Source organism: Scyliorhinus torazame, chromosome 7, assembly GCF_047496885.1.
Source record: "Scyliorhinus torazame isolate Kashiwa2021f chromosome 7, sScyTor2.1, whole genome shotgun sequence".
Classification (NCBI taxonomy): Eukaryota; Metazoa; Chordata; class Chondrichthyes; order Carcharhiniformes; family Scyliorhinidae; genus Scyliorhinus; species Scyliorhinus torazame.
Window position 1 is genome coordinate 72,455,164 of NC_092713.1, and position 27,815 is coordinate 72,482,978.

The window sequence follows — 27,815 nt, forward strand, 5'->3', positions numbered from 1 at the left end:
AGCTGTGAGACTTGGGACCAGGAGGAAACAAAGCAAAGCTTGTTTCGATAAAACAGTACACGCCACCGAGTTTGTAGTAGGGCAGCAAGTGATGCTTTCCCTATACAACTCCGGTTCATTCCTTTCCCCCAAATTTTCCGGTCCGTACTCCATTTCAGACAAAGTCAGCCCCTCGGTATACAAGATCACATATCCCAACGGCAAGTCTGCGTGGTTTCCCATAAACCAGCTGAAGGCTTATGGCTCGCAGAACAACCATGCACACCACATCTCGCTCGCAGCAGCAGGCGAGCACGCCCCGCCCACAGATGACGCATTCCTACCCTCCCCCAGCCAATCCAGCCCTTCCTCAGACACATCTTCAACTCCACCCCCAGAGGCACGACTCCGCCTCTCCCTTCAACCAGCAGCGACAGCGACAGTGATAGGATTAGCAATGACGACAGCCTGGGAATTAGGAGGGTGGGAGATTTATTTATAGATGGGACTTTTGCGAGCTTGGGAGCATTGGAGGAAAAGTATAAGTTGTCCCGGGGAAATTTCTTGAGATATATGCAGGTGAGGGCATTTACTAGACAACAGGTGAGGGAATTTCCATTGCTCCCGACACAGGGGATACAGGACAGGGTGCTTTCAGGGGTGTGGGTCGGAGAGGGCAAGGTGTCAGAGATTTACCGAGAGATGAGGGAAGAGGGGGAGGAGTCGGTGGGCGAACTAAAAGGAAAGTGGGAAGAAGAACTAGGGGAGGAGATAGAGGAGGGTATGTGGGCTGATGCCCTAAGCAGGGTAAATTCCTCTTCCTCATGCGCCAGGCTTAGCCTGATTCAATTTAAGGTGCTACATAGAGCACACATAACGGGAGCAAGATTGAGCAGGTTCTTTGGAGTGGAGGACAAATGTGGGAGGTGTGGCGGGAGCCCGGCAAACCACGCACATATGTTTTGGGCATGCTCGGCACTGGAAGGGTATTGGAAGGGAGTGACGGGAGTGATTTCGCGGGTGGTGAAGGCCCGGGTCAAACCAGGCTGGGGGTTAGCTCTATTTGGAGTTGCGGAAGAGCCGGGAGTGCAGGAGGCGAAAGAGGCCGACGTTGTGGCCTTTGCGTCCCTAGTAGCCCGGCGCAGGATCCTACTCATGTGGAAGGAGGCGAAACCCCCCGGACTGGAGGCCTGGGTGAATGATATGGCGGGGTTCATTAAACTGGAGCAGATAAAGTTTGCCCTGAGAGGATCGGCTCAAGGGTTCACCAGGCGGTGGCAGCCATTTCTCGACTACCTAGGGGAACGTTAGAGGGAAGACAGATGACCAGCAGCAGCATCCCAGGGGGAGGGGGGTTTAGTTTAGGTCAAAGATAAAGGGGTTTTGTTACTTGTGTATTGTTTAAATTTCTGTATTATTATTGTTGCGTTTGCTTTGTAAGAGGGGAAAAATTGTTGTTTGGGAAAAAACTTTCAATAAAACATTTATAAAAAAAAAAAAGCAATGACGACAGCCACAGCACACCACGTTATGATTATATCCCTGTACTAGGCCCCACTCCCAGCAAATCCGAGCACGATTCCAGTGACCCCTTCGAAATCACGTACATCAAAGCCCCTGACCCAGACCCACCACCCGACGATTACGGATTAAAACCTAGTAGCGCCAACCTCGACACACGATTCTGGCACCGAGACAATTCGTTCAGGCTCATCCAGAATGATGAGATGGACCCCAATTCGCCCCAAGCAGCTTTAGCCAAACTACTCCAGTCAAGAGTATGGCAGCCGGGAGAAGATGATGACATAGAGTCTGACTCCCACCAAACAAATCCCTTTGTGACCCTGTTCGCTACTGACCAATGAGATATCCACATGATGGCAAAAAGGAACCGCTGGAGAGATACGGTGTCCTTTCTGATGGAACCTGCACCATGTTTGTCGTATGTTTGTTCGTTTAATGTACATGTTAAATGTTGTTTGTGAATTTAAAAGTTTTCATGGCCCCACGCCACCACTCTTTTAACGTCCACTGGCAGTTAATGGAACAGGTTTGTCGACAGACAACCATTCAGAGGAACTAGTTTGTCGGCAGACAACCAGTCATCTCCTGAGTTGAAGGTAATCACGAGAGGCAGCCCCCGCGACGACCACATTCTTACCCGCTCTTGCCGATTGCTCAGGCAGTGGAGAAACGGCACTGGTCCCCGCCCTGCCTGAGGACCCCCCCTCTGGTCAGCTACGCTCTGGTAGAGCACAAACGGCACTGGTCACCGTCCTACCCGGGGATTCCACCCAGTCTTACCCGCCGCACCCCATTTTGGCACTCTTAGTTCAAAATTTTTTGTTTGTTTCTGGCGACCCTTAGGTTGCTTCCGAATGCTATTTACATCCTCAAACACCAGGATGGTAGATCGCACAGGCTGCGAGACGGCTCGCACTGTGTCAGTATTTTTCTCGGATGTCTTGTCCCAAATATTTGGTTTAAAAACAAAATGAGAGAGTCACAGATGGTGACTAATTATAATGGGTAATTGGCAACAAAGGACAGACAGACAGACATACGAGATCTTAAGCAAGATAATAACAGATATTATGCTTGTGTCCATAGAACTCCGGAACCTCAGGAATCCCAGAGGAAGAAAAAGAAGAAGACAGAAAGAAAGAAAGATGAAGACAACCTTCACGTTCTACACTTGGATCTGAGCAGGATCCCTTCAGTTGCGCGCAGACGCTACCCCCCTGACCCCTACCATGCAGGTTGTGAATGATTCCCACCCCTGCCATACACTGTACCCCGTGATAGTTAGCCCCGAGACAGTTACAGACGCCCCGACCTGGTGTGACAAGTTTATCACCTGGTATTCACTATCTTACATCGTAGAAGCACTCTTAGTACTGGCGATACTCTGCAGTGTCGTGCAGACACTTAAACTCAGAAAATGGCGGAGGAGAGCCTCCTGCAACCGCACTCCGGTATACACATTTAGAGCCCCTATCTTCGGACTCCAAAAAACCCCTTTAAGTGAATTAAAGTTCCCCTCTACCACTTCGACCCCAGCATCCATTTTTTTTGTGTGTGTTTTGTTCATTTAATAAAGAAATGTAAACCTCTGTGCTTGACTGCCAAGCCAGAGAGACTTGTGTTGCTGCTATTTGTACAGTTTAAAATGTTGTAGATTATTTTTGATTGTCTAAGTGAGGATAGTTTATTTAGGATAGTTAGAGGTTCCAGTTTATTATTTTGTAATGCATGCCTGAATGTCATAGCGCCCCGTAGAGTTTTGTAATGATGTATGTATATAAAATAATTTAGGTAAAAGTTGCAATTCATAGGACAGAGCAGTGTAGAGCCTAGGACGTGCTGACGGGTGCCCAACTTGGGAGGAAAACAAAGACGATGAGGTTATTTGATCCTTCACGCTTCGCGTTGAGGATCACAAGGAGGGAGTGTAGCCATCTGGCATGGCCGCTTCCCGATTACAAAATGGACACTTTGCAAAGATTGCAGGGAAAATGGACAATGCTGAGAAAACAAGCAGGTTCAGAGCTTGTCTGTATATTGGAGCCGCAGCTCCCAGACAAGACCAAAACTGTAGGCCCATTAGCATACTAATGGCCCATCTCTGGGAACAAACTAGTAACATTTGAGTAACCGATACTAAGGTAGACATCCTGGCGCCAGAGGAGACCGAAACAAAGCAGGCCAACGGCCACCTAGGACATGCCCAGACATCAGGGCACCCACCCCTTAATTGGATGAAATAAATAGGAATGATCAAGAAACGGCCCAATTGATTGTAGCCAAGTTCAAGGCCGCCCAAAAGAGCGCGAAGCCCCTTTGGGTATAAGAAGAAACCCCCGCGAGAGAATCGCTCTCTTGGACTCGGCTCTCACAGCAGAGACACCCGTCCACCAGCTGCACCAGAAGCAAGTAAGCCCAAGGTCAACGCTCGCTACCAGACAGACGACCTTAGCTGTTCCCCTCTACCACTTCGACCCCAGCAGCCTCAGAACCGAACAGCGGCCGTTGTTCCTCTGACTGAGTGGGCGCCCGAAGCTAAATATAGGCTTTAGCAGTAGTGATAGTTTAGTCTGTAGCGTTTCGTGCATGAGTAGATATTAACTGTGTGTGTAAATAAATAAGCATTGACTTTGAACTAACTAATTGGTGTACCGAGTCTTTGATCAGTATTCGGTTTTGAACCTTGTGGCAGTATCGAAAGATACCTGGTGTCTCTAGAGCAAACAAAATTAGAATTAAGGAAGGCGACCATATTTACCGCCATATTCAGAGCCAACCAAAGAGAGCATCATTATACACCTCTGAGCCCCCAGACTAGGCAGACTGGAGATACCGGTGGTGAGGGTGGACAGGAAACAAGGATATCATAGTCAGGCCCGAGATCAAAGTCACGGCTGTCGTTTAACTCTTCTTCCCGACTATCACGCTTACAACAAGCACTGGAGCATTCTCCACCTTCACACTCTTCTCAGAATCCTCCTTCTGAACCCCCACAACTCCCATGGGCCATCCTTGCAACTTCCAACAGGCTGGACGAACATGTCCCACCTTGTTACAATGGTAACATCTAGGCTTTGAAGTCTCACTTCCACCCCCAGTACCTTCCTTTCTGGTCTGAGGCGGGGGTCTCGGAGTCTTTCCAGCTATCCATTTGGAGAGGGGGCAGAGAGCATTGAACCTCACTCTGTGCGGGTGACCTGCTCCTCTATGTGTCGAACCGCTAGCCAGCATGGGAAAGATAACTGGACTCCTTAGGGTTACAAACTCAACCTGGGAAAGAGCAGAATCTTCCCAGTAAACACACTAGAGGGAGGAGTGGAGCTGGAAGAACTGCTGTTTAATTAATCACAAGTAGGCTTACATTAACACAGCAATTAAGTCACTGTGAAAAGCCCCTGGTCGCCACATTCCAGCGCCTGTCCGGGTACACGGAGGGCGAATTCAGAATGTCCAAATTACCTAACAGAACGTATTTCGGGACTTGTGGGAGGAAACCGGAGCTCCCGGAGGAAACCCACGCAGACACGGGAGTACGTGCAGACTCCACACAGACAGTGACCCAAGCTGGGAGTTGAACCTGAAACCCTGGCACTGTGAGCAACAGTGCTACCCACTGTGCTACTGTGCCACCCAAGTAGTCCAAACCAAGTTCAGGTATCATTTGGATTTGTGTAGGGGAAAGTCAGATATAGCAGATGGTCCCTCAGGTTTGGTGCAGACAATTTGGCAGGAAGAAAATGGGTGTAACATTGGCAGATATAGGTGCCACATAAAAATGTGATCTTCAAAGTTTTGTTGTAGTAGCATTAGTCTCACATGAACAAAATTGGCAAGGTTTTTCGGCCAATCCACCTAACCTGCACATCTTTGGAGCGCGATTCTCCAGCCTCATTACGCTCTCGCTCAAGTCAAACAAGGCCGGTGAATAGCCAGAGAGTCCAAAAACGCGAACCATGCCAGGTGCCAAACAGTTTGCGATGCAACCGGCCCGCTCCCGTAGGCGAAATCGGAATCTCACCATAGCATGGCGGGAAACCAATTATCGCCACTTAAGCCCTATTTCCATACAATTAACGAGAGCCACCCTTTATCCACGGCCTCCCATCATTCATCGGCCTCCCATTATTCATCGGCCTCCCATCATTCATCGGCCTCCCCAGCAAGTGATCACACTGGCACCATTAGTACTCCTTTTTAAAAACGTAAACCTGGCGGACAGGCTCCTGTGGGGAGTCGAGGAGGTGAGGATCCATCTTTGCTCACAGGCAAAGAGCCCAGGAGTGCTGGGCTTGCCAACCCAGTGCTCGGTGATGGGTGGGGGATCCTCGGCTGGGAGTGGGGTGGGGAACAATCTCGGCTCGGGTGGGCCACCGTGGGAGGGGCCAACCGGGCGGGGGGGGGGCAACAGCTCGCGGTGCCACCATGCCTACTTCTGGATGGTGTTTACACGTTCTGGGGCAACCCTTGTCCCTGCCCGTCTGGCCACTGACCACCCATTACCCTACCATCTGCTGAGGCCTCTGGCCATATAGCTGAAGGCTGATGCTAACAGGGAATTGATTTTCATGGTTAAGTGAGCACTTCACACAACCCAAGTGGATTCCCGTGGGTGGACGGGCCATGTAGCATGTGGGAGCCATTGCCCAGCATCCCAATCAGACCGCGATGCCTGGACACTGTGGGAGGCAACACCACATACACACAGCAGCCAACATCTGGACACCCATGGGATGGGGCACAGCTCCGGGGACATGTCCACAGCCGGAGGGTAGGTGACTGTCACGGGGATGGGACCAGCGCCAGGTCCAGGTGATATTGTGAACGTGTGTCCGGGGTACAATGTCTGGGGTCCCGTGAGGGGGGTCCACTGCGGCTGGTAGTGCGTGGGCAGGGTGTTCCGGGTGGGTGGGAGGAGAGGGGTATCAATGGGGCAATGGAGGGTTCCGGGGTAGGAGCCACCGTTGTTTGTCAGTTGAACACCCTTTCCCAATTTCTTACAGATATTGATCGTTATGGCAAGGATATTGGACGCAGAACTTGCCCTAGTGGTGCTGCTAGTAGTCCGAGCGGCCAGACGCCGGAGACGGCGGCGGCAGCAGCGTCTGCAGATGCTCGGGCGGCGGCCAATGTGCCAAACCCCGTCCTACATCTTGAGGACCCGGCCGCCCATCAGGCCTGGTACTCGTGTTTGTTTAACAGAGTAAGGGATGAGCTTCTATAAAATCACCCCGCATGCCTTTTTTCAAGGTATTGAAGCTGATAGTGACAAGTAAAAGTTCAGAAAAGTAAGTTTAGCCCCAGAAATTACAAAGCAGTCAGTTTAACTTATGTGGTGGGGAAGCTTCGAGAAACAATTATTTGGGATAGAGTTAGTAGTCACTTGGGAAAATGTGGGTTGATTAAGAAGAGCCAGCATGGGCTTTTAAAGAGGAAATTATGTTTCACTAACTTGCGGGAGATTTTGTAAGTGGTAACAAGGGGCAGCACGGTAGCATGGTGGTTAGCACAATTGTTTCACAGCGCCAGGATCCCAGGTTTGATTCCGGCTTGGGTCACTGTCTGTGCGGAGTCTGCACATCCTCCCCGTGTGTGCGTGTGTTTCCTCCGGGTGCTCCGGTTTCCTCCCACAGTCCAAAGATGTGCAGGTTAGGTGGATTGGCCATGATAAAGTGCCCTTAGTGTCCAAAATTGCCCTTAGTGTTGGGTGGGGTTGCTGGGTTATGGGGATAGGGTGGAGGTGTGGACCTTGGGTAGGTTGCTCTTTCCAAGAGCCGGTGCAGACTCGATGGGCCGAATGGCCTCCTTCTGCACTGTAAATTCTATTCTATTCTATTCTAACAGACAGAGTTGATGAGGCAAATGCTATGGATATGGTGTACATGGATTTGAAAAGGCATTTGATAGTCTGCCACACAACAGACTTGTGAAAAAAGTTATAGCTCACGGAATAGAAGGGAGAGTAGTAACGTGGATACAAAATTGGCTGAGTGACAGGAAACAAAGAGTTAAGGTGAATGGATATTTTTCAGACTGAAGGAAGGTTTGTAGTGGAATTCGCCAGGTATCGGTTTTAGAATCCTTGCTTTTCCTGATATATATTAATGATCTAGATCTTAGTTTGCAGGGGACAATTTCAAAGTTTGCTTATATGAAACCTGGAAGCATTGTAAACTGTGATGAGGGCAGTGTAGAACTTCAAAAGGACAAAGACAAGTTGGTGGAGTGGGCAGATAGGTGGCAGATAAGATTCATTGTAGGGAAGTGTGAGGTGATGCATTTTGGTACGAAGAACATGGAAAGACAATATGAAGTATTGTAAAACAATGTAAAAGCAGGAACAGACGGACCTGGGCGTAAATGTACATAGATCATTTAAGGTGGCAGGACAAGTGGAGAGAGCAGTTCATAAAGTATACAGTATTTTGGGCTTTATTAAAGGAACATAGAGTACAAGAGCAAGGAGGTTACACTGAACTTATACAAGACACCAGTTCGACCTCAACTGGAGTATTCTGTACAGTTCTGGATGCCACACTATAGGAAGGATGTGAACACATTAGAGGGAGTGCAGAAGAAATTACAAGAATGGTTCCAGGGATAAAAGCTTCAGTTGAGAAGATTGGAAATATTGGGGCTGTTCTCCTTCTGCGCCTTAACGATTCTGTGATTCTGTGAAGATAAGATCAAAGTGATATTTTCCTAATTTTTATGAAACTCACTTTCTCTTATCCACGAAGATGCCAGGCTGATAACATATTTAGCAAGCTCCTACTCTGGCACGAGGAAGTATGTAAGAGCAGGAAGGATAAATTCCATTCCAATTCAAGGTGTGGATGAGTTGAGAAACTCAGGCTGTGACTTATCGGGGCTAGATTCTATGGGCACAGTCGTGCACGCCACTAACCCCCACCCCATAGCTAAAAAGGTAGTGGGAGTGAGGCAGGTGGACAGTGAGAAGGCCATGCACTGGATTTTATGTGCCTCCACCTGGCTAGCAGGGAGCATAAAATACAGCCCAGTAGTAAATGTAAGAGAGGAACATTTTATTGGAGCCAGGAGGGAAGATCGCAGCGGGGCGACTGATAAAATTAAGGGGAGTTAGATAAAAATGGCTCCCTGATGCAATCAGGACAGCAAGCATGAGCTGCTACCAGTAAATATTCATGAGCTGCTACCAGTAAAATTGAGCTGGCACAATTGTTAGCACTGCTGCCTCACAGCACCACGGTACCGGGTTCAATTCTGGCCTTTGGGTGAGTGTCTGTATGGAGTTTGCACGTTCTCCCTGTGACTGCGTGGGTCTCCTCCAGGTGCTCCTGTTTCCTCCCACAGGCCAAAGATGTGCAGGTTAGGTGGATTGGTCATGCTAAATTGCCCCTTCATGTCCAAAGGTTAGGTGGGTTTATGGGTTAGGGCAGGCGAGTGTGCCTAGGTAGGGTGCTCTTTCAGAAGGTTGGTGCAGACCCGATGGCCGAATGGCCTCTTCAGCATTGTACGGATTCTATGATTCTGTATGTTTGAGATCCTGCTTTGCACCTGACGTTGTGTCTTCAACTTGAAAACTAAATCCTGCCAAGCATTTTTAAAAGTACATGAACATTAGGGCATTAATTCACTGAACCACCAGGCTGCCTTGTCATCTTAAGATTACACACATATAAAATGTCCTGTTGTCACAATCAAAACAAGTCTTTTCACCACCACAATATAGCCATAACTTTGTGTCCATTAAATTAAACTAATTGCAGTGAGAAACTTGCACCACCATCATACATACTGTAATAATTATGGTGGACTATTGCTTCTGTTTTAAATGAGATTAATACACAAGTGCAATCTTTATTCTTGAGCAGGACCTCAACTTTATTCTGTATTATTACGTGATTAAAAACACAAACTCCTGTTTCAGATTGAGAATTGTTGATTTAATTTATGGAAAAAGAACAAAATGATTCAATTTCAGTTTTTAAAAAATGGCTATTGTATAAGTTTGTCATGGGAAAATCCCACATATTCAGGGAGACTGTCACTTTCCTTGTGGGCCTGGTCTTGGTCCTAGTCACAAAAAGGAAAATCTTAGACTTCACTTGAATGGCCTCTTCTATTTTTAGACAAGTTGTAAAGCTACTTCTGTCCAACGGGAAGTAACCATCTAAATGTTAACTGCCCAGGCCCAGTTTCAGTTGGGTGAATCTGTCCGAGGTCCCCATGCCAGTTGAGAATAAAGCAGATATATATAAAAAGATATAGACTTGCACATAGAAATGAAATAAGAGGAAGTATGTGGGACATAATGGTCCATAACTTCCTGGTTCCCCAGCGTCGAATTTAGGGAGTACTCGAATGATGCACTGGGGATTCCCTCTAGGAAGTTCCCAAGTAACGGTTTCCCCACCAATTGTCCAGAAGTGCTAATTTCCCCTGGGCTGGGAACCATCCGACGGAATCGATTTAAATCACTAACTTCGGATGGCTCTGCCAGTTTTACCCGGATAATTACTCTGGAAGAATTAAAAGGAAAAAAATGGCTTCTAATTCCAGAGTAACTATTTTTAAAAAAACAGACCCAGCCTTGCACAGGACACGTTCACACAGACGACCTACCCAGATGATACCCACACCAGACCCCATCCCCACCCCGTCCCGTCGGTTTGACCCCCCCTCCCCCAGTCCGTTCTCCTTCCCGGTGCGACCTGACCAACCCCACCCAGCCCAATTCTCTGGTCTGACAGAACCCGACCTCGCCTTCAGTCCAAACCCCCTTCCCAGTCTGAACCCTCTCCTGGTGTGACCCAACCCGCACCCCCACCCTCCCCCCACCTGACTCCCCCCGTCTCCTCTGCCTGCCCCCCATCTCCTCTGCCTGCCCCCCCATCTCCTCTGCCTGCCCCCCATCTACTCTGCATGCTCCCCCCGTCTCCTCTGCCTGCCCGTCTCCTCTGCCTGCCCCACCCGTCTCCTCTGCCTGCCCCCCCCTCTCCTCTGCCTGCCCCCCCTCTCCTCTGCCTGCCCCCCATCTCCTCTGCCTGCCACCCCCCCATCTCCTCTGCCTGCCCCCCATCTCCTCTGCCTGCCCCTCCATCTCCTCTGCCTGCCCCTGTCTCCTCTGCCTGCCCCCCGTCTCCTCTGCCTGCCCCCGTCTCCTCTGCCAGCCCCACCCGTCTCCTCTGCCTGCCCCCCATCTCCTCTGCCTGCCCCCCCTCTCCTCTGCCTGCCCCCCATCTCCTCTGCCTGCCACCCCCCCATCTCCTCTGCCTGCCCCCCATCTCCTCTGCCTGCCCCTCCATCTCCTCTGCCTGCCCCTGTCTCCTCTGCCTGCCCCCCGTCTCCTCTGCCTGCCCCGTCTCCTCTGCCAGCCCCACCCGTCTCCTCTGCCAGCCCCACCCGTCTCCTCTGCCTGCCCCACCCATCTCCTCTGCCTGCCCCCCCATCTCCTCTGCCTGCCCCCCGTCTCCTCTGCCAGCCCCACCCGTCTCCTCTGCCTGCCCCCCCGTCTCCTCTGCCTGCCCCACCCATCTCCTCTGCCTGCCCCCCATCTCCTCTGCCTGCCCCCATCTCCTCTGCCTGCCCCTGTCTCCTCTGCCTGCCCCCGTCTCCTCTGCCTGCCCCCGTCTCCTCTGCCAGCCCCACCCGTCTCCTCAGCCTGCCCCCCCGTCTCCTCTGCCTGCCCCACCCATCTCCTCTGCCTGCCCCCATCTCCTCTGCCTGCCCCTGTCTCCTCTGCCTGCCCCCGTCTCCTCTGCCTGCCCCCCATCTCCTCTGCCTGCCCCCCGTCTTCTCTGCATGACCCCTCATCTCCTCTGCCTGCCGCCTCTGCCTGCCCCGTCTCCTCTGCCTGCCACCACCCCATCTCCTCTGCCTGCCCCCCTCTCCTCTGCCTACCCCCCCGTCTCCTCTGCCTGCCACCCCCCCATCTCCTCTGCCTGCCCCCATCTCCTCTGCCTGCCCCTCCGTCTCCTCTGCATGCCCCTCCGTCTCCTCTGCCTGCCCCCCATCTCCTCTGCCTCCCCTTCCCGTTTCCTCTGCCTGCCCCCCATTTCCTCAGCCTGCCCCTGTCTCCTCTGCCTGCCCCCCGTCTCCTCTGCCTGCCCCCGTCTCCTCTGCCTGCCCCGTTGCCTCTGCCTGCCCCCCCACGTCGCCTCTGCCTGCCCCCCGTCTCCTCTGCCTGCCCACCCGTCTCCTCTGTCTCCTCTGCCTGCCCCCCGTCTCCTATGCCTGCCCCCCATCTCCTCTGCCTGCACCCCCGTCTCCTCTGCCTGCCCACCCCCGTCTCCTCTGCCTGCCCCCCATCTCCTCTGTCTGCCCCCCCCCCCATCTCCTCTGCCTGCCCCCCTGTCTTCTCTGCCTGCCCCCATCTCCTCTGCCTGCCCCCCCGTCTCCTCTGCCTGCCTGCCCCCCCCCCCGTCTCCTCTGCCTGGCCCCCTTCCCAATATAACTCCCTCTTTCCCGGGCTGAACCCCTCCTCTCCCTTTCCAGGTCCAACCTACCCTTCCTGATCCAACCCCTCCCTCCCCCACCCCTTCCTCCTCCACCCCTTCCCAGTCTGCCCCCGCCACTCCTGGTCCACCCCCCCCTCCCCACCTTCCCTCCCCCCTCCCCACCTCCCCTCCCCACCCCCCCTCCCCCACCCCCCCTTTCCTCTGCCTTTCCTCTGCGCCCCAGTTACTCCACCTACTTCGCTGCTCCTGTTTCACCCAGCCTGTGTGAGGAAGGTTGGACATGACCGAGGCGATGCAATTTCAACGTGGTAAAGTCTATTGAGAGTAGCAATCCGCAGAAGATTGCCACTCCACGAAAGTTACAGGCTTTCATGAATTTCTGGAGTGGGGCATTTTGTGGTGAGTGGTGTGAGTTGGATTTTTCTATACCCTTCATTCCCACCTAATTTTGTGCTACAAATTGCTGGAAGTGCAAATTGATAATGATGTGGTGAGGTCAATGAGACATTCGAGACCTTGGGACAGTTTATCTCCTTAACTAATGAAGTTGAGTGATATCAGGGCACCATCCAGGTGGCCCTTCCACCCAGTTTTATTTTGCTTGTTTTGTATATTAAAAAAAGATGGGGAAAGAAAGCACGCCCCCCCCCCCCCCCCCCACCTTACTGGCGTATGTAATAACATTTTTCTTGCTTCTTTGTATATATACTTCCTCTGTTTTTTTCGTCTTTTTTTATCTTTTTGGTTTCTCGTTGTGTACATTTGTAAGTATATTATGTATAAAACCCAATAAAAACATTAAAAATAAAGAAATTGAGGGATTTGCAAGTTCATAGTTCTGAAGTACTAGCTTAAGTAACTGATTTTTAAAATAAAGTTTATTAAAATATCATGAAACTTAATGCAAGAAAATGTGTAATTCTAGGTTTTTTTGCCTTGGAAAATAACACTTAGACATAAAAATGAAGACAAGCTCCTGCGAAGAGTTCAGATTGCTTTTTAATTCATGAAATTCAGTTCGAAAGGCCAGTGCTGCATACACATGAAATCTGTAAAATTCATCGCAATTCACAACAAATCAAACTGATCATCTTCTCTGATGAACATGCCTTTCATGTTTTGCTAACCTGCTTCGAGCTCACATATTCTCAATCACGACATTCACATTCAGTAGAGCACTTTCTAATTTGTGCTTTCTTTGTTTCCTTTCAGTTCTGTCAGTTGCTTATATGCCCTCATGCATTTGTTTCTAGAAAGGATTTAATTCCTTTTATAATTTCCCCTGTTTAAATTTAACATTTGTTACATGCTTTATGTGGCATGTTCAGAACAACTATCATTAATTATTAATTGATTGGGAAGTGGGAGAACATTGGGGAAAAAATTACTCTATTAACAAAGTCCTTTTGCTGTGGAATAGCAGATCTAACTTTCTTCAGAGAGCTTAATAAGTTTTCACAGTGGAAATCCAACAATTTCTTGGGGAGGGTGACATGTTTGAGGCGAATGGTGGAGCAGTTTATTTCAATTCACAAAGCAATACATATTTCTTCTTTACCATGAATTGCTGTTTATTCTACATTAATGAAGACATGCATTGGGAACTCACTGTTATATTTGCAACACATATATACAGTGCAGACATGAAAAAAGAAAAAGGTGTGGAGACAAGACAGATCGATGTGAGACATACAGAAAATTGGAAACAGAAGACAGCATCAAAGAAAGAACTTGCATTTATTCCTTATCTTTCTTATTGTGCGGACATTTCAAAGCACTTCACAGCCAACAAATTACATTTTGATTTGCAGTCAATTTGCACAAAGCAGTGACCCATAGACAGCTATGAGAAAAGTAGTTATTTAATCTGCTTTTGGTGGTGTTGGTGAGGGATAATACTAACCTAGGCATCAGAGGAACATCTTATTGGAAGGATCTTTGACAGTGCTACAATCTCCTCGTACCACACTAACCTTTAGCCAGAATATGTGATTATTGGAATGAGGCGTCAATGCTGACCTTGGATTCAGAAGTGAGAGTGCTGCCATTGAGCAAGATTCAAAGAGGCAATTAAAGACTATCAAAAGGAGAGAGAAAGGTCATGTGTCAAATGTGATAAAAACAAAAATATACTGACAGATTTTTCTCTGGGGGCAGGAATTCTGCCCGCCACCCCAACTTGGCATTGTCCCTGATTCGTTTTCCTGGCGACGAAATAGATTCCTGTGAAACATTGAGCACCTGCGACTGCCAGGCATTCAGAGGTGCTGCAATGGGGCACCTGTTACAGTGATACTAGAAAGGTGGGCTATTGCTAAAATGGGAAGAAGCCCCCTCAAGTCATTTTTAAAATGTAAAATTAATGCTTGTGATGAGCAGATGAGCAACACACCCACAAAAAAGAGGAGGGAGGGGCCTGAGTAGATGGAATCATCTCCATTTTGCTAAAAGTAGGTTTTCTATCGCCACTCCAGGATGCATTGCTAATCCTCTCCAAGGTTTCTCATGCCCCACTCACCCACCATCACTCACTTGTGGAAACATTACACTTAGACATATGATGGTTAAAAAACAGATAACTGAGATTCCTGCTGGACGAATGGGAAGAGAAGGCCCAGTGGTGATCTGAAGAGTGATGATTTAGTGACAGGTATTTAATTTATTTTCCACCATGGTATTACCCCAATTCAGATAGTATAGCAGAAGAAAGTCTAGCCTGAAGGAATGACAAATCAAGAATGTAAGGAATACAAATTGAGAGAAAGAGGAAGACCCAATAGAGAGATGGAGAGAGAGAAGAAATTAGAAAGAGGCAAGTAAGCTACATGTGAGAAGTATTTCTTATATATTTTTGTCAGTTAGCAATGTCACAACTTTTCTACTGTTATATAATGCATTAAATGTTGCATGTATAATGTTCCGATTATTATGCACTGACATATACTGAGCTACGGAGACCAGCTAATTAGTTATAAATGTGTTAAATGAAAATAATAAAAACAAGGAATGAATGAAGAATAGGGGGAAATGGGAAAACAAGGCAAGTCGAAAAAACTTTTATTTTGTTTCAAATTGTTTTAAATGTTTACACATGGAGGCTAAGGATTAATAATACAGTAATAAAGTTACTCCTGGGATTTCAATAGCTACATTGTTTCTGTGTCACAAGGTGTGTGCTGAAAACAATGCTCAGCCTAGAGACACTGGCGTTCCTAGGAGTTGCTAGCAGTTTACGGGTAAAATACATTGAGAATGCAAATTGTGAAGCAGACATCAGGTGTGAAGTTTCTCTTTTAATGATGAAATTGGTTTTCTCCATAATTAACAACCACAAATAAAATTATGGGTATATGCTGCTTTGAAATATGAGATTCTGAGAATGCAATTTGATAAAACAAAGGCCTGCATCTATATAGCACCTTTCTCGACCTCAGGATGTCCCAAAAAGCTTTAATGCAAATGAAGTACTTTTGAATTGTAGTCACTGTTACAATGTAGGAAACATGGCAGCCAATTTTCACACAGCAAGATTCCACAAACATCACGATGATAACCGCCTTTAGCAATGTTGGTTAAGGCGTAAATATTGACCAGGACATCAGAGAACTATAGCATAGGATCTTTTACTTGCACCTGAGAAGGCAGACAGGACCTCAGTTTAACATCTCATCTGATAGACAGCATCAATGACACCGCACACTTCCTTGGTGGCGCTTCAGAATGTTAGCTGAGATTTTGTGTTCAAGGGTAGAATTTTACATCCTCCGTTGGCTGGTTTGTAGGCAGGGGTGGCTGTAAGCATTCTCGGATGGCCTTCCCATTGAGCTCCAGCCTGTCCTGTCCTCTCTGCAATTTTACGCTTGGATAGGCAAGGCCAGTCCGCCCTTGCCCCAAATGAGATCCTTAGGTGGCCAGCTATTGACCACCTAAGGGTAATTTCCCACCCAGCCTCAATTTTCAGGATGGCAGGAGGCATTCTGGGGCAGGGAGCATGCCCGAAAATAAACTCTGTTCAGGCTTTGCGTAGGAAGTGGGGAGGTGTGGATCTCCATAAACAACCTATTTTAATTCAGGTATTCTCTCATCCCCCCCCCCAATGAAAGGTCTGTACCCTACAGGTGCTTCCCCTTTTTGGCTTCTCCACCAACACCCGACCACCCTTTGGCAACCCTCTGGGGCACACCTCCCATCCTGTCCTAAGATCCACATTTTCCTGGTCCTTGATTCGTGGGACTTAAGATGGAATTCTCCCATCTCGGTCTAAGTCTGTGGCGGGGAGGAATAAAGAATATTTCTCACTGCGAGGCTAGTGGGTAACCATGCCATCTCTTCTGGCTGTGATCTCATTAATTATGCACTTGATGGTGCATGTCCCATCAACATATCTAGCTTTCATATTGAAACGGTGCCCAATTGCACTGACCCAACATTGAAGCAAGGTGATGAACTTCCTTAAAAATATGTATCTCTAGGAAATTTCTACGGCTGTCAGATCCACCTGTAGATGCTCCCCCACCCACTGTTGTAGTGTTTTGGGGTCCAGGGTTGCTAGCGGCCTCCATCCTGAATACCAGCGGCAACCTCAGGCATTGTTCAGGTGAGTCCCGATGCCTGCATGCCACGTTGTTCCAGATGTGTTCTGGATCGGAGTGTTTTCCCACTCTCATTGTGTAGAATCAGAGAATCGGGGGTGGTAGATTCCGGTCAGGCCGTCATCTGCATCTGTTTAGTGGGATGTAAATAAGATTCATGCTAGCCTCCAGAGGGTTTCCCAATCCCCCATGGTGAGCTCCAGTGGAAATTCACGCTGGAGTAAAACTGAGTTTTGGACTCCCGCCGCATCCGCCGTCCCCCCCCCCCCCCCCCCGGTTCTCCCCCCCCCCCCCCCCCCCCCCCCCCACCTCCGCCCCACACCCACTACTGAACCTGCTGGCAGGACCATAGAAAAATTCTACCCTTCGACTCTGGGGACTGCTTGCAGTCCCAGTCCTGTCCACTTTGGCTTCTGGCGTTGCAGGGCTTAGCTTGCTGCTGGCCAGTCAGACTGATTGGCAGCTCTGGGAGGCGGGTCTTCCTCCCAAATGAGGAGTAGAAATGCCACCTCTCGCTAACGCTTGGAGCATTAGATGGATATGGGGTATCACTGGGAGTATGTTCCCAATGACCCCCTCAGAGGGTGGAAAGGGAAATACCATCCTCAAAATCCTGGCCCAAGACTCTGGATTGCTTAACTTAAATGCCACCACTGTGCCATGGCTAATTGATGATGGTCATTAATTAAGGAGAAACATAGTTTTTTTGTTAAAAGAGGAATTTCACCCCCCCCCCCCCACCCACCCCCCCCCCACCCACCCCCCCCTCCAGTTCATCTCTGTATTGGACACTGGGCTCAATAACACACATATACTCAGTGTTAACTCAGTTTGTCTAATTTTTGACAAAATAGGAACACTAGTAAACACTTTATTTTTTATACTTTAGAGAAAAATGAAATTAATTAATTATTTTATATTCTGTCATTGATAAAGGTTAAGAGTAAACCATAACTCTAGTACCAATCCCTTAATATGACATAACTTCAGTGATTCATATTTTGTGACCTACCACTGCATATTTAGTTAGTCCTTGGGTACAGTCTCAGGCTCACAAAGTCGATATATGACTGCACCGCTTTTGCTATGTCGTGGGAAGACCAGTTTTTGCTCCTTCACACAAGTAGTTTCACTGCAATCATCCTCTACAGCATGGACTTGTGGAGGATTAAAATCAGTCGGTCTCTTTGGAATGAAAACAAAAGTATCACAGTTGTCTTGTAAAGAAATATTATTTAGAGCACAAAATGTTGATTCTTCAGCACATGAACAAGAGCTGTCTGTGGAATGACTACTTGTATCACAGTCACAGTTGAATGCATCACACTGCAGAACACCTTGGGAAGAGGTTTCAGAGCAGCATTCATTTATGAAGTCACTTTGACTTGGTGAGTCACCTGTCTTTTCTCTATTCACTGTGGATTTAAATTTATCAATGCTTACTAGATAATAGTGCTTTTTGTCCAGTAGGTCTTCATTTGCCATGGGGCTAGGTGTCTCCCATCCTTTGGCAGCTAAATTGCAGTCAGCGGAATTTTCAAAATCATCTCCTTTTGAAAACCAAGTTTTTGTTGAATCACCTTGGGATCTTGGTGGTAAATTTCTATTTGGCATGCTCTCGCTGTCAGATGATGGCATGCTATCAACAAAATCTTTACACTGACAAACACATTGGAAGTCAACTGGATCGTTTTCTACACCACAGCTTTCACATACAGATTGAATCACCTCTTTACTGAGCTCTTGGTCTGGACATTCACATCTGTCATTCGCTGAGGGGTCTATTCCATCACCTAAACAAAAACAAAAAAAACAAACAATGTCATTTACTTATGAAGAAAATAAGTTTCTTCTTTGTTCTTCTGTTTATTTCCAATTGCCTTTTTCCTAATGTAAGCTTAACTCAAACAAAGTAAGGAAAATTAGTGACGGTAATCAACACTTGCACTTTATGCCAGCTGGGTCCCCAATTGAATGCGTTTGAGTGAGTTACAGTCTCGCTCTAGGCCTGGATGTTTTGCTGTATTTTGTGGCGAGCCGAGTGATCTCCCAGCTCGCTGCACCCACCACTGGGAAAAAGCTTCCCACATGGCTGGTTCTTCGTTCCAGGAGCCAACCAACATGGCTGCCAACTCTGTGTATGCCATGTGGGTGTGCCCCTGCACTACGAGGTTTCCCTTTGTTTGGGGATCCTCCAGAGTGGATGTCTGCGGTGCCATTTTGTTTCTTTTAAAAAATATATATATTTTATTGAAAATTTTTGGCCAACCATCACCGTACATTGTGTATCCTTTACACAGTAATATAACAGTACAAATAACAATGGCCTGTTTTATAAACAAAAAATAAATAATATATAACAAAAACGAAAACTAAAACTAAATGGCAGCTGCCTTGTCTCAGATAAACACTCTCCAAAAATATGATTTAACAGTCCAATATACAATTATCTATAACAACAACCTATACATATTATATATATATATTAACAACCCTGAGAGTCCTTCTGGTTCCTCCCCTGCTGCTGTCTTCTTCTTTTCCATTCCCTCTATCTTTCTATGAGGTATTCGACGAACGATTGCCACCGCCTGGTGAACCCTTGAGCCGATCCCCTTAGGACGAACTTAATCCTTTCCAGCTTTATAAACACTGCCATGTCATTTATCCAGGTCTCCACCCCCGGGGGCTTGGCTTCCTTCCACAACAACAGTATCCTGCGCCGGGCTACTAGGGACGCAAAGGCCAAAACATCAGCCTCTCTCGCCTCCTGCACTCCCAGCTCTTCTGCAACCCCAAATATAGCCAACCCCCAGCTTGGTTCGACCTGGACCCCCACTACTTTCGAAAGCACCTTTGTCACCCCCACCCAAAACCCCTGTAGTGCCGGACATGACCAGAACATGTGGGTGTGATTCGCTGGGCTTCTCGAGCATCTCGCACACCTATCTTCTACCCCAAAAAATTTACTGAGCCGTGCCTTGTCTCAGATAAACACTCTCCAAAAATATGATTTAACAGTCCAATATACAATTATCTATAACAACAACCTATACATATTATACATATATATTAACAACCCTGAAAGTCCTTCTGGTTCCTCCCCCCCCCCCCCCCCCCCACCCCCACTCCATATGCGCCCTGTGTAACACCTTAAATTGTATCAGGCTTAGCCTGGCACACGAGGACGATGAGTTTACCCTACGTAGGGCATCAGCCCACAGCCCCTCCTCAATCTCCTCCCCCAGCTCTTCTTCCCATTTCCCTTTCAGCTCATCTACCATAATCTCCCCCTCGTCCCTCATTTCCCTATATATATCTGACACCTTACCGTCCCCCACCCATGTCTTTGAGATCACTCTGTCCTGCACCTCCTGCGTCGGGAGCTGCGGGAATTCCCTCACCTGTTGCCTCGCAAAAGCCCTCAGTTGCATATACCGGAATGCATTCCCTTGGGGCAACCCATATTTCTCGGTCAGCGCTCCCAGACTTGCAAACTTCCCATCCACAAACAGATCTTTCAATTGTGTTACTCCTGCTCTTTGCCATATTCCAAATCCCCCATCCATTCTCCCCGGAGCAAACCTATGATTATTTCTTATCGGGGACCCCACCAAGGCTCCCGTCTTTCCCCTATGCCGTCTCCACTGCCCCCAAATTTTCAAAGTAGCCTTGTGGTGTATTTCTTCGGTGAGAGCGGCAATGGGGCCGTCACCATAGCTTGTAGGCTAGTCCCCCTACAGGACGCCCTCTCCAATCTCTTCCACGCTCCCTCCTCTTCTCCCATCCACTTACTCACCATTGAGATATTGGCGGCCCAGTGGTACTCACTTAGGCTCGGTAGTGAGTAGTGCCAGCCCCCCCCCCCCCCTATCCCTACTACGCTGTAAAAATCCCTTCCTCACTCTCGGGGTCTTCCTGGCCCACACAAAACTCATGATACTCTTTTCAATCCTTTTGAAAAAAGCCTTCGTGATCACCACCGGGAGGCACTGAAACACAAAAAGGAATCTCGGGAGGACTACCATTTTAACCACCTGCACCCTCCCTGCCAATGACAGGGATACCATGTACCATCTCTTGAAGTCCTCCTCCATCTGTTCCACCAACCGCGTTAAATTTAACCTATGCAATGTGCCCCAATTCTTGGCTATCTGGATCCCCAAGTAACGAAAGTCCCTTGTTACCTTCCTCAGCGGTAAGTCCTCTATTTCTCTGCTCTGCTCCCCTGGATGTACCACAAAGAACTCACTTTTCCCCATGTTCAGTTTATATCCTGAGAATTCTCCAAACTCCCGAAGTGTCCGCATTATCTCTGGCATCCCCTCCGCCGGGTCCACTACATATAGCAGCGAATCGTCCGCATACAGAGATACCCGGCATTCTTCTCCTCCTCTGAGTACTCCCCTCCACTTCCTGGAACCCCTCAATGCTATTGCCAGAGGCTCAATCGCCAGCGCAAACAATAATGGGGACAGAGGGCATCTCTGCCTTGTCCCTCTATGGAGCCGAAAGTATGCAGATCCCCATCCATTCGTGACCACACTCGCCATCGGGGCCCTATACAACAGCTGTACCCATCTAACATACTCATCTCCAAAACCAAATCTCTTCAGCACCTCCCACAAATAATCCCACTCCACTCTATCAAATGCTTTCTCGGCATCCATCGCCACCACTATCTCCGCTTCCCCCTCTGGCATCATCATTACCCCTAGCAGCCCCCGTATATTCGTATTCAGCTGTCTCCCCTTCACAAACCCAGTTTGGTCCTCGTGGACCACCCCCGGGACACAATCCTCTATCCTCATTGCCATTACCTTAGCCAGAATCTTAGCATCTACATTTAGGAGGGAAATAGGTCTATAGGACCCGCATTGCAGCGGGTCTTTTTCCTTCTTTAGGAGAAGCGATATCGTTGCCTCAGACATAGTCGGGGGCAGCTGTCCCCTTTCCTTTGCCTCATTAAAGGTCCTCATCAGTAGCGGGGCGAGCAAGTCCACATATTTCCTATAAAATTCAACTGGAAATTCATCCGGTCCCGGAGCCTTCCCCGCCTGCATGCTCCTAATTCCTTTCACTACTTCCTCTATTTCGATCTGTGCTCCCAGTCCCACCCTCTCCTGCTCCTCCACCTTAGGAAATTCCAGCCGGTCCAGAAAGCCCATCATTCTCTCCCTCCCAACCGGAGGTTGAGCTTCGTATAATCTTTTATAGAATGCCTTGAACACTCCATTCACTCTCTCCGCTCCCCGCTCCATCTCTCCTTCCTCATCCCTCACTCCCCCTATTTCCCTCGCTGCTCCCCTTTTCCTCAATTGGTGGGCCAGCAACCTGCTCGCCTTCTCCCCATATTCGTACTGTACACCCTGTGCCTTCCTCCACTGTGCCTCTGCAGTACCCGTTGTCAGCAAGTCAAATTCTACGTGTAGCCTTTGCCTTTCCCTGTACAGTCCCTCCTCCGGTGCCTCCGCATATTGCCTGTCCACCCTCAGAAGTTCTTGCAGCAACCGCTCCCGTTCCCTACTCTCCTGCTTTCCTTTATGTGCCCTTATTGATATCAGCTCCCCTCTAACCACTGCCTTCAGCGCCTCCCAGACCACTCCCACCTGGACCTCCCCATTATCATTGAGTTCCAAGTACTTTTCAATGCACCCCCTCACCCTTAGACACACCCCCTCATCTGCCATTAGTCCCATGTCCATTCTCCAGGGTGGGCGCCCTTCTGTTTCCTCCCCTATCTCCAAGTACACCCAATGTGGAGCGTGATCCGAAATGGCTATAGCTGTATACTCCGTTCCCCTCACCTTCGGGATCAACGCCCTTCCCAAAACAAAAAAGTCTATTCGCGAATAGACTTTGTGGACATAGGAGAAAAACGAAAACTCCTTACTCCTAGGTCTGCTAAATCTCCACGGGTCTACTCCTCCCATCTGCTCCATAAAATCTTTAAGCACCTTAGCTGCTGCCGACTTCCTTCCAGTCCTGGACCTCGACCTGTCCAGCCCTGGTTCCAGCACCGTATTGAAATCTCCCCCCATTACCAACTTTCCCACCTCTAGGTCCGGGATGCGTCCTAGCATACGCCTCATAAAATTGGCATCATCCCAGTTCGGGGCATATACGTTTACCAAAACCACCGTCTCCCCCTGTAATTTGCCACTCACCATCACGTATCTGCCCCCGCTATCCGCCACTATGGTCTTTGCCTCAAACATTACCCGCTTCCCCACTAGTATAGCCACCCCCCTGTTTTTCACGTCTAGCCCCGAATGAAACACCTGCCCCACCCATCCTTTGCGTAGTCTAACCTGGTCTATCAGTTTCAAGTGCGTCTCCTGTAACATAACCACGTCTGCCTTAAGTTTCTTAAGTTGTGCGAATACCCGTGCCCTCTTTATCGGCCCGTTCAGCCCTCTCACATTCCACGTGATCAGCCGGGTTGGGGGGCTTTTTACCCCGCCCCCATCGTCGATTAGCCATCCCCTTTTTCCAGCTCCTCACCCGGTTCCCACGCAGCTGTGTCCCCCCCAGGCGGTGCCCCCCCGCCCACCCCACCCCATGCCAGCTCCCCCCTCTCCCCAGCAGCAGCAACCCAATAACTCCCCCCCCACCCCTCCTGCTAGATCCCCCACTAACGTAGTTACACCCCCCATGTTGCTCCCAGAAGTCAGCAAACTCTGGCCGACCTCGGCTTCCCCCCGTGACCTCGGCTCGCACCGTGCGACGCCCCCTCCTTACTGCTTCCCTATTCCCGCCATGATTATCCTAGCGCGGGAACCAAGCCCGCGCTTCCCCCTTGGCCCCGCCCCCAATGGCCAACGCCCCATCTCCTCCACCTCCTTTCCTCCCCCCACCGCCACCTGTGGAAGAGAGAAAAGTTACCACATCGCAGGATTAGTGACATAAAACTCCTCTTTCCCCCCTTTTTACCCCCCTCTTCGCCCCCCATACTCGCCCCACCACTTTGTTTCAAACGTTCTTTTTTAATAACCCGCTCATTCCAATTTTTCTTCTACAATAAAAGTCCACGCCTCATCCGCCGTCTCAAAGTAGTGGTGCCTCCCTTGATATGTGACCCACAGTCTTGCCGGTTGCAGCATTCCGAATTTTATCTTCTTTTTGTGAAGCACCGCCTTGGCCCGATTAAAGCTCGCCCTCCTTCTCGCCACCTCCGCACTCCAGTCTTGGTATACGCGGGTCACCGTGTTCTCCCACTTACTGCTCCGAGTTTTCTTTGCCCATCTAAGGACCATCTCTCTATCCTTAAAACGGAGGAATCTCACCACTATGGCTCTAGGAATTTCTCCTGCTCTCGGTCCTCGCGCCATCACTCGGTATGCTCCCTCCACCTCCAGCGAACCCGCCGGGGCCTCCGCTCCCATTAACGAGTGCAGCATCGTGCTCACATATGCCCCGACGTCCGCTCCCTCCGCACCTTCAGGAAGACCAAGAATCCTTAAGTTATTCCTCCTCGCGTTGTTCTCCAGCACCTCCAGTCTTTCCACACATCGTTTATGGTGTGCCTCGTGCATCTCAGTCTTCACCACCAGGCCCTGTATGTCGTCCTCATTCTCGGCAGCCTTTGCCTTCACGACCCGAAGCTCCCGCTCCTGGGTGTTTTGCTCATCCTTTAGCCCTTCGATCGCCTGTAATATCGGGGCCAACAGCTCCTTCTTCATTTCCTTTTTAAGTTCTTCCACACAACATTTCAAGAACTCTTGTTGTTCAGGGCCCCATGTTAAACTACCACCTTCCGACGCCATCTTGGTTTTTGCTTGCCTTCCTTGCCGCTGCTCTAGAGGATCCACCACAATCTGGCCACTTTCCCCTCCTTTTTCCATCCGTATCCAGGGGGGATTCCCTTCTGGTTTACCGCACAGTGTTTTTAGCCGTTAAAATTGCCGTTGGTGGCTCCTATCAAGAGCCCAAAGGTCCGTTCCACCGGGAGCTGCCGAAACGTGCGACTTAGCTGGTCATCGCCGCACCCGGAAGTCCCATTTTGTTTCTTGTTGTCATGTGAGGCCTGTTGTAGCCAGCCTAGGGCCCTTCCCCCCCCCCCCCCTTCTTCCCTTTGTTCCCCCTATGGTTCTGCTTCTCCCCTCCCTTGTTTAGCCCCTAACTGTCCCCCATCGGTGGTGTATACCCCTCTGTCGCCAAGCGCTCTCTCCCGCCTCCCCCATACCTCCTGATGCTAGGGTTGCCCCCGTCCTGAAGCTTATCTAAGCCTACCCGTCTCCCGCCTACATATTTACCCCCTCTTCCTCCTCCTCACCCTCTCCTGCGCTCTTCGCTACCCTCGCCCCTTCCTTTCTGAGTTTTAGCTTCCAGGTTCAGGGCGAGGCGATACAGTCCTGTGCAAATTGTCTCTTGGTGTTTTAGTCTCTGCGGGTGATCTTTTCACCGTTGCCTTTGTTGCTGTCTTCCCAGCCCGTTTTCTTGGACGAATTTGTCTACGCCTGCAGGGGCTATGAAGTAATGCTCCCTGCCCTGGAAAGTGACCCATAGTTTGGATGGGAACAGCATCCCAAATTTCACCTCACTTTTGTACAGGGTCACCTTTGCTCGGTTGAACTCAGCCCGGCGCTTGGCCGGTTGTGCCCCAATGTCCTGGTATATCCTAATCTGTTGCCCTTCCCAGTTACAGGTCTGGCCCAGCACAGGATTCTTTCCTAATCCTGGTACCGGTGTATTTTGCCGATTTTGGCTCTCGGCTGCTCTCTGGCCTTGGGTTTCGGCCGGAGCGACCTGTGAGCTCTGTCTATCTCTGGTGGGTTGAGGAAACTGTCTGTTCCCACCAGGTTTCCCAGCATCTGGGCCATGTAGTCTGTAGGGTTCCTGCCTTCGGTTGTCCGGCAGGCCCACTATCCTAAGATTTTCATGCCATGACCGATTCTCCTGGTCCTCTATTTCTCCTTTAGGCTTCCCTGTGTCACCACAACCTCACTATTACCGTCTCTAGGGCGTAAATCCGGTCACTCTGGTCTGTTGAGGCCCTTTGCAGTTCTTTGATGGTGTTCCCTTGGGCCTCCAGTTGCCTTGTCCTGGGCCACCTGCATGGTGGCCGGCGCCTCCATGACTGCCGCTCTGACTGCAGCTTTTATGTTGGCTTTTATTTTGTCTTCTTTGAGCTCCCTTAGCTACTTTGTGAGGAACTTCTTCCATCCACCCTCCGGCGAGGGGATCTCTGTGTGCAACTTGTTGGTCCCTTTCGTTCGGGTGTGGCCAGCGTATCTTCACCCCATGGATCCACCATCTCATTTGCTCTCTTCTCCTGGCTTCTGCTGCTTTTTGCCTCCCTTTGGCCTCTGAACTGCTATTGTTTGACATTGTTCTTTGTGCTTCTATTGGAACAGGTGAGTGGGTGCTTCTTTTCGGGTTCTTGCAAGCTATTTTGGATACAAGAGCCTAATGTTGAATTCTTAGGAGGAGAGCCACCTTTCATGCATCCGCTTAGCACATCCCTGTCACCGGACAGTGAAGGCAGATTCAATTGCGGCTTTCAAAAGGTAATTCAATAAGCATACGAAGGGAAAGATTTGGAGGGCTAAGGGCAGGGAAATGGGACCAGCAGAGAGCGAGCACGGACATGATGTGTTCAATGGCCTCCTGCGCTGTAATCATTCTATGAGTCTACAAACCAGTAGGAATTTCTGGATGCAGGTCATTTGGGGCAAGATTTTGGTGCCGATATCAGAGTAGGAATGGAGGCGGGCAGATGTGGAATTTCCTGATGCTGGCTAGTACGCCAGTTCCCCACTATGGTCATAATGCCCAGCCATTTATAATAATCTTTATTAGTGTCACAAGTAGGCTTACATTAACACTGCAATGATGTTACTGTGAATATCCCCTAGTCACCACACTATGGGTACACCGAGGGAGAATTCAGAATGTCCAATTCACCTAATAATGTTTTTCAGGACTTGTGGAAGGAAACCGGAGCGCCCAGAGGAAACACACGCAGACAGGGGTAGAACGTTCAGACCCAAGCCGGGAATCAAACATGGGTCCCTGGTGCTGTGAAGGAATCATTCCACCCATTTTCCGGGAGGCGGGAGAGAGAGCTTGGCGACAGAGGGGTATACACCACCGATGGGCGCATAAGCGACAGGCAACATAGGTCAATTAAGGCAATTAATTAGAGGTAGATGAAATTTTGCAAAAGGCTTGTGGATCCCTGTGACATTAGGAGCATGACAGATATCCCATTCGTGCTGACTGTGGGAGTCCTGGGGCTGGATTTTCCATTTTGGAGACTAAGTCCCCACGCCGGCGTGAAAACAGTGGTCTTTTACACCAGGAAAACTGGCGTAAAAAGGCCACCTATTCCCCGTTTTGCTGGGGGCTAGTAGAGAGCCTGCATAGAGCTCGCAGCTCTAGCTGCCGATACGGCCCCCAGCACGTCCGGTTCAGAGGCTGCACATGCGCACGGCGGTGGCCGACAGCAGCCGCGTTGTGCTCCATGGCGGACTCAGCCCGCAGACCTGACTGCCAAAGTAGTGCCTCACTCTGACCGCTCGCGCGTCCCTGACCGCTCGCCCGCCCCTGACCGCTCGCCACATTGCCCCCAGCCCCAAATGAAGCTCCCCTGCCGATCGGCTCTCCCCCGACTGCGGCGGCGGCAGCGGACTGAGACTGCAGCCGCCACGCGAGGATCACGGATGGTGTGAACCCATGCCGTCAGGAATTCAGCCAGTCGGCAACAGAGCATCGCAGGGCGGGCCTCAGCCAATGGCCTGAAGTGGTGGATACTCGGCGCGATGTACTCCCCGAGTACACCGATTTTCAGGGGGTGCAGTATTCAAACACTGCCCTGATTTTGGCGGCAAAACGGATTCTCCGCCCCGAACGCGATTTTGCCGTCGGGGAGCGGAGAATCCAGCCCCTGGAATTTTGTGCACTGGAAACTTTCACAGTAAATTTGTTTGCATTATAAAACAAATCTTGTATTTTCTTTTCTTAACAAAACACAGGTTTCTCCATCATGTTAATCTAAGCGTATTAATACTATAATCCTGGCAGACTGATTTTGAATCCACTACTGGTAGGCAATTTACTCATATGGGCAGAAATAGACATTAGAACCGAATGATGCCCTTATCTGTCATTAATGCATGCAATGTTTCAAATTAGGGAGCGACAGAACAAAAACATTTTTTTTCTCAACCAAGCCTGGGAACATTGATACCAGTGGTGTTGTGCCCCTTGACACTAAATTATGTCAACACACCAGTGACTAGAAATCAAGTTGGGGTCTGTTTTGAAGAATGCAACACTTTGG

General features: G+C 49.4%; 1 protein-coding gene across 1 annotated transcript in view; it reads right to left on the reverse strand.

Annotated features, from left to right (window-relative positions):
• Positions 1-15,362: 15,362 nt before the first annotated feature.
• The window catches only part of LOC140427287 (uncharacterized), a 254,987-nt gene continuing 242,534 nt past the window's right edge, over positions 15,363-27,815 (reverse strand). Inside the window, exons 9-10 of the mRNA XM_072512861.1 lie at positions 17,547-18,327; positions 15,363-15,575 (exon numbers count right to left, since the gene is read on the reverse strand). Of these exons, the coding sequence (XP_072368962.1) occupies positions 17,561-18,327 (767 nt within the window). The 3' untranslated portion in view covers positions 15,363-15,575; positions 17,547-17,560. The remainder of the gene's footprint in view (positions 15,576-17,546; positions 18,328-27,815) is intronic.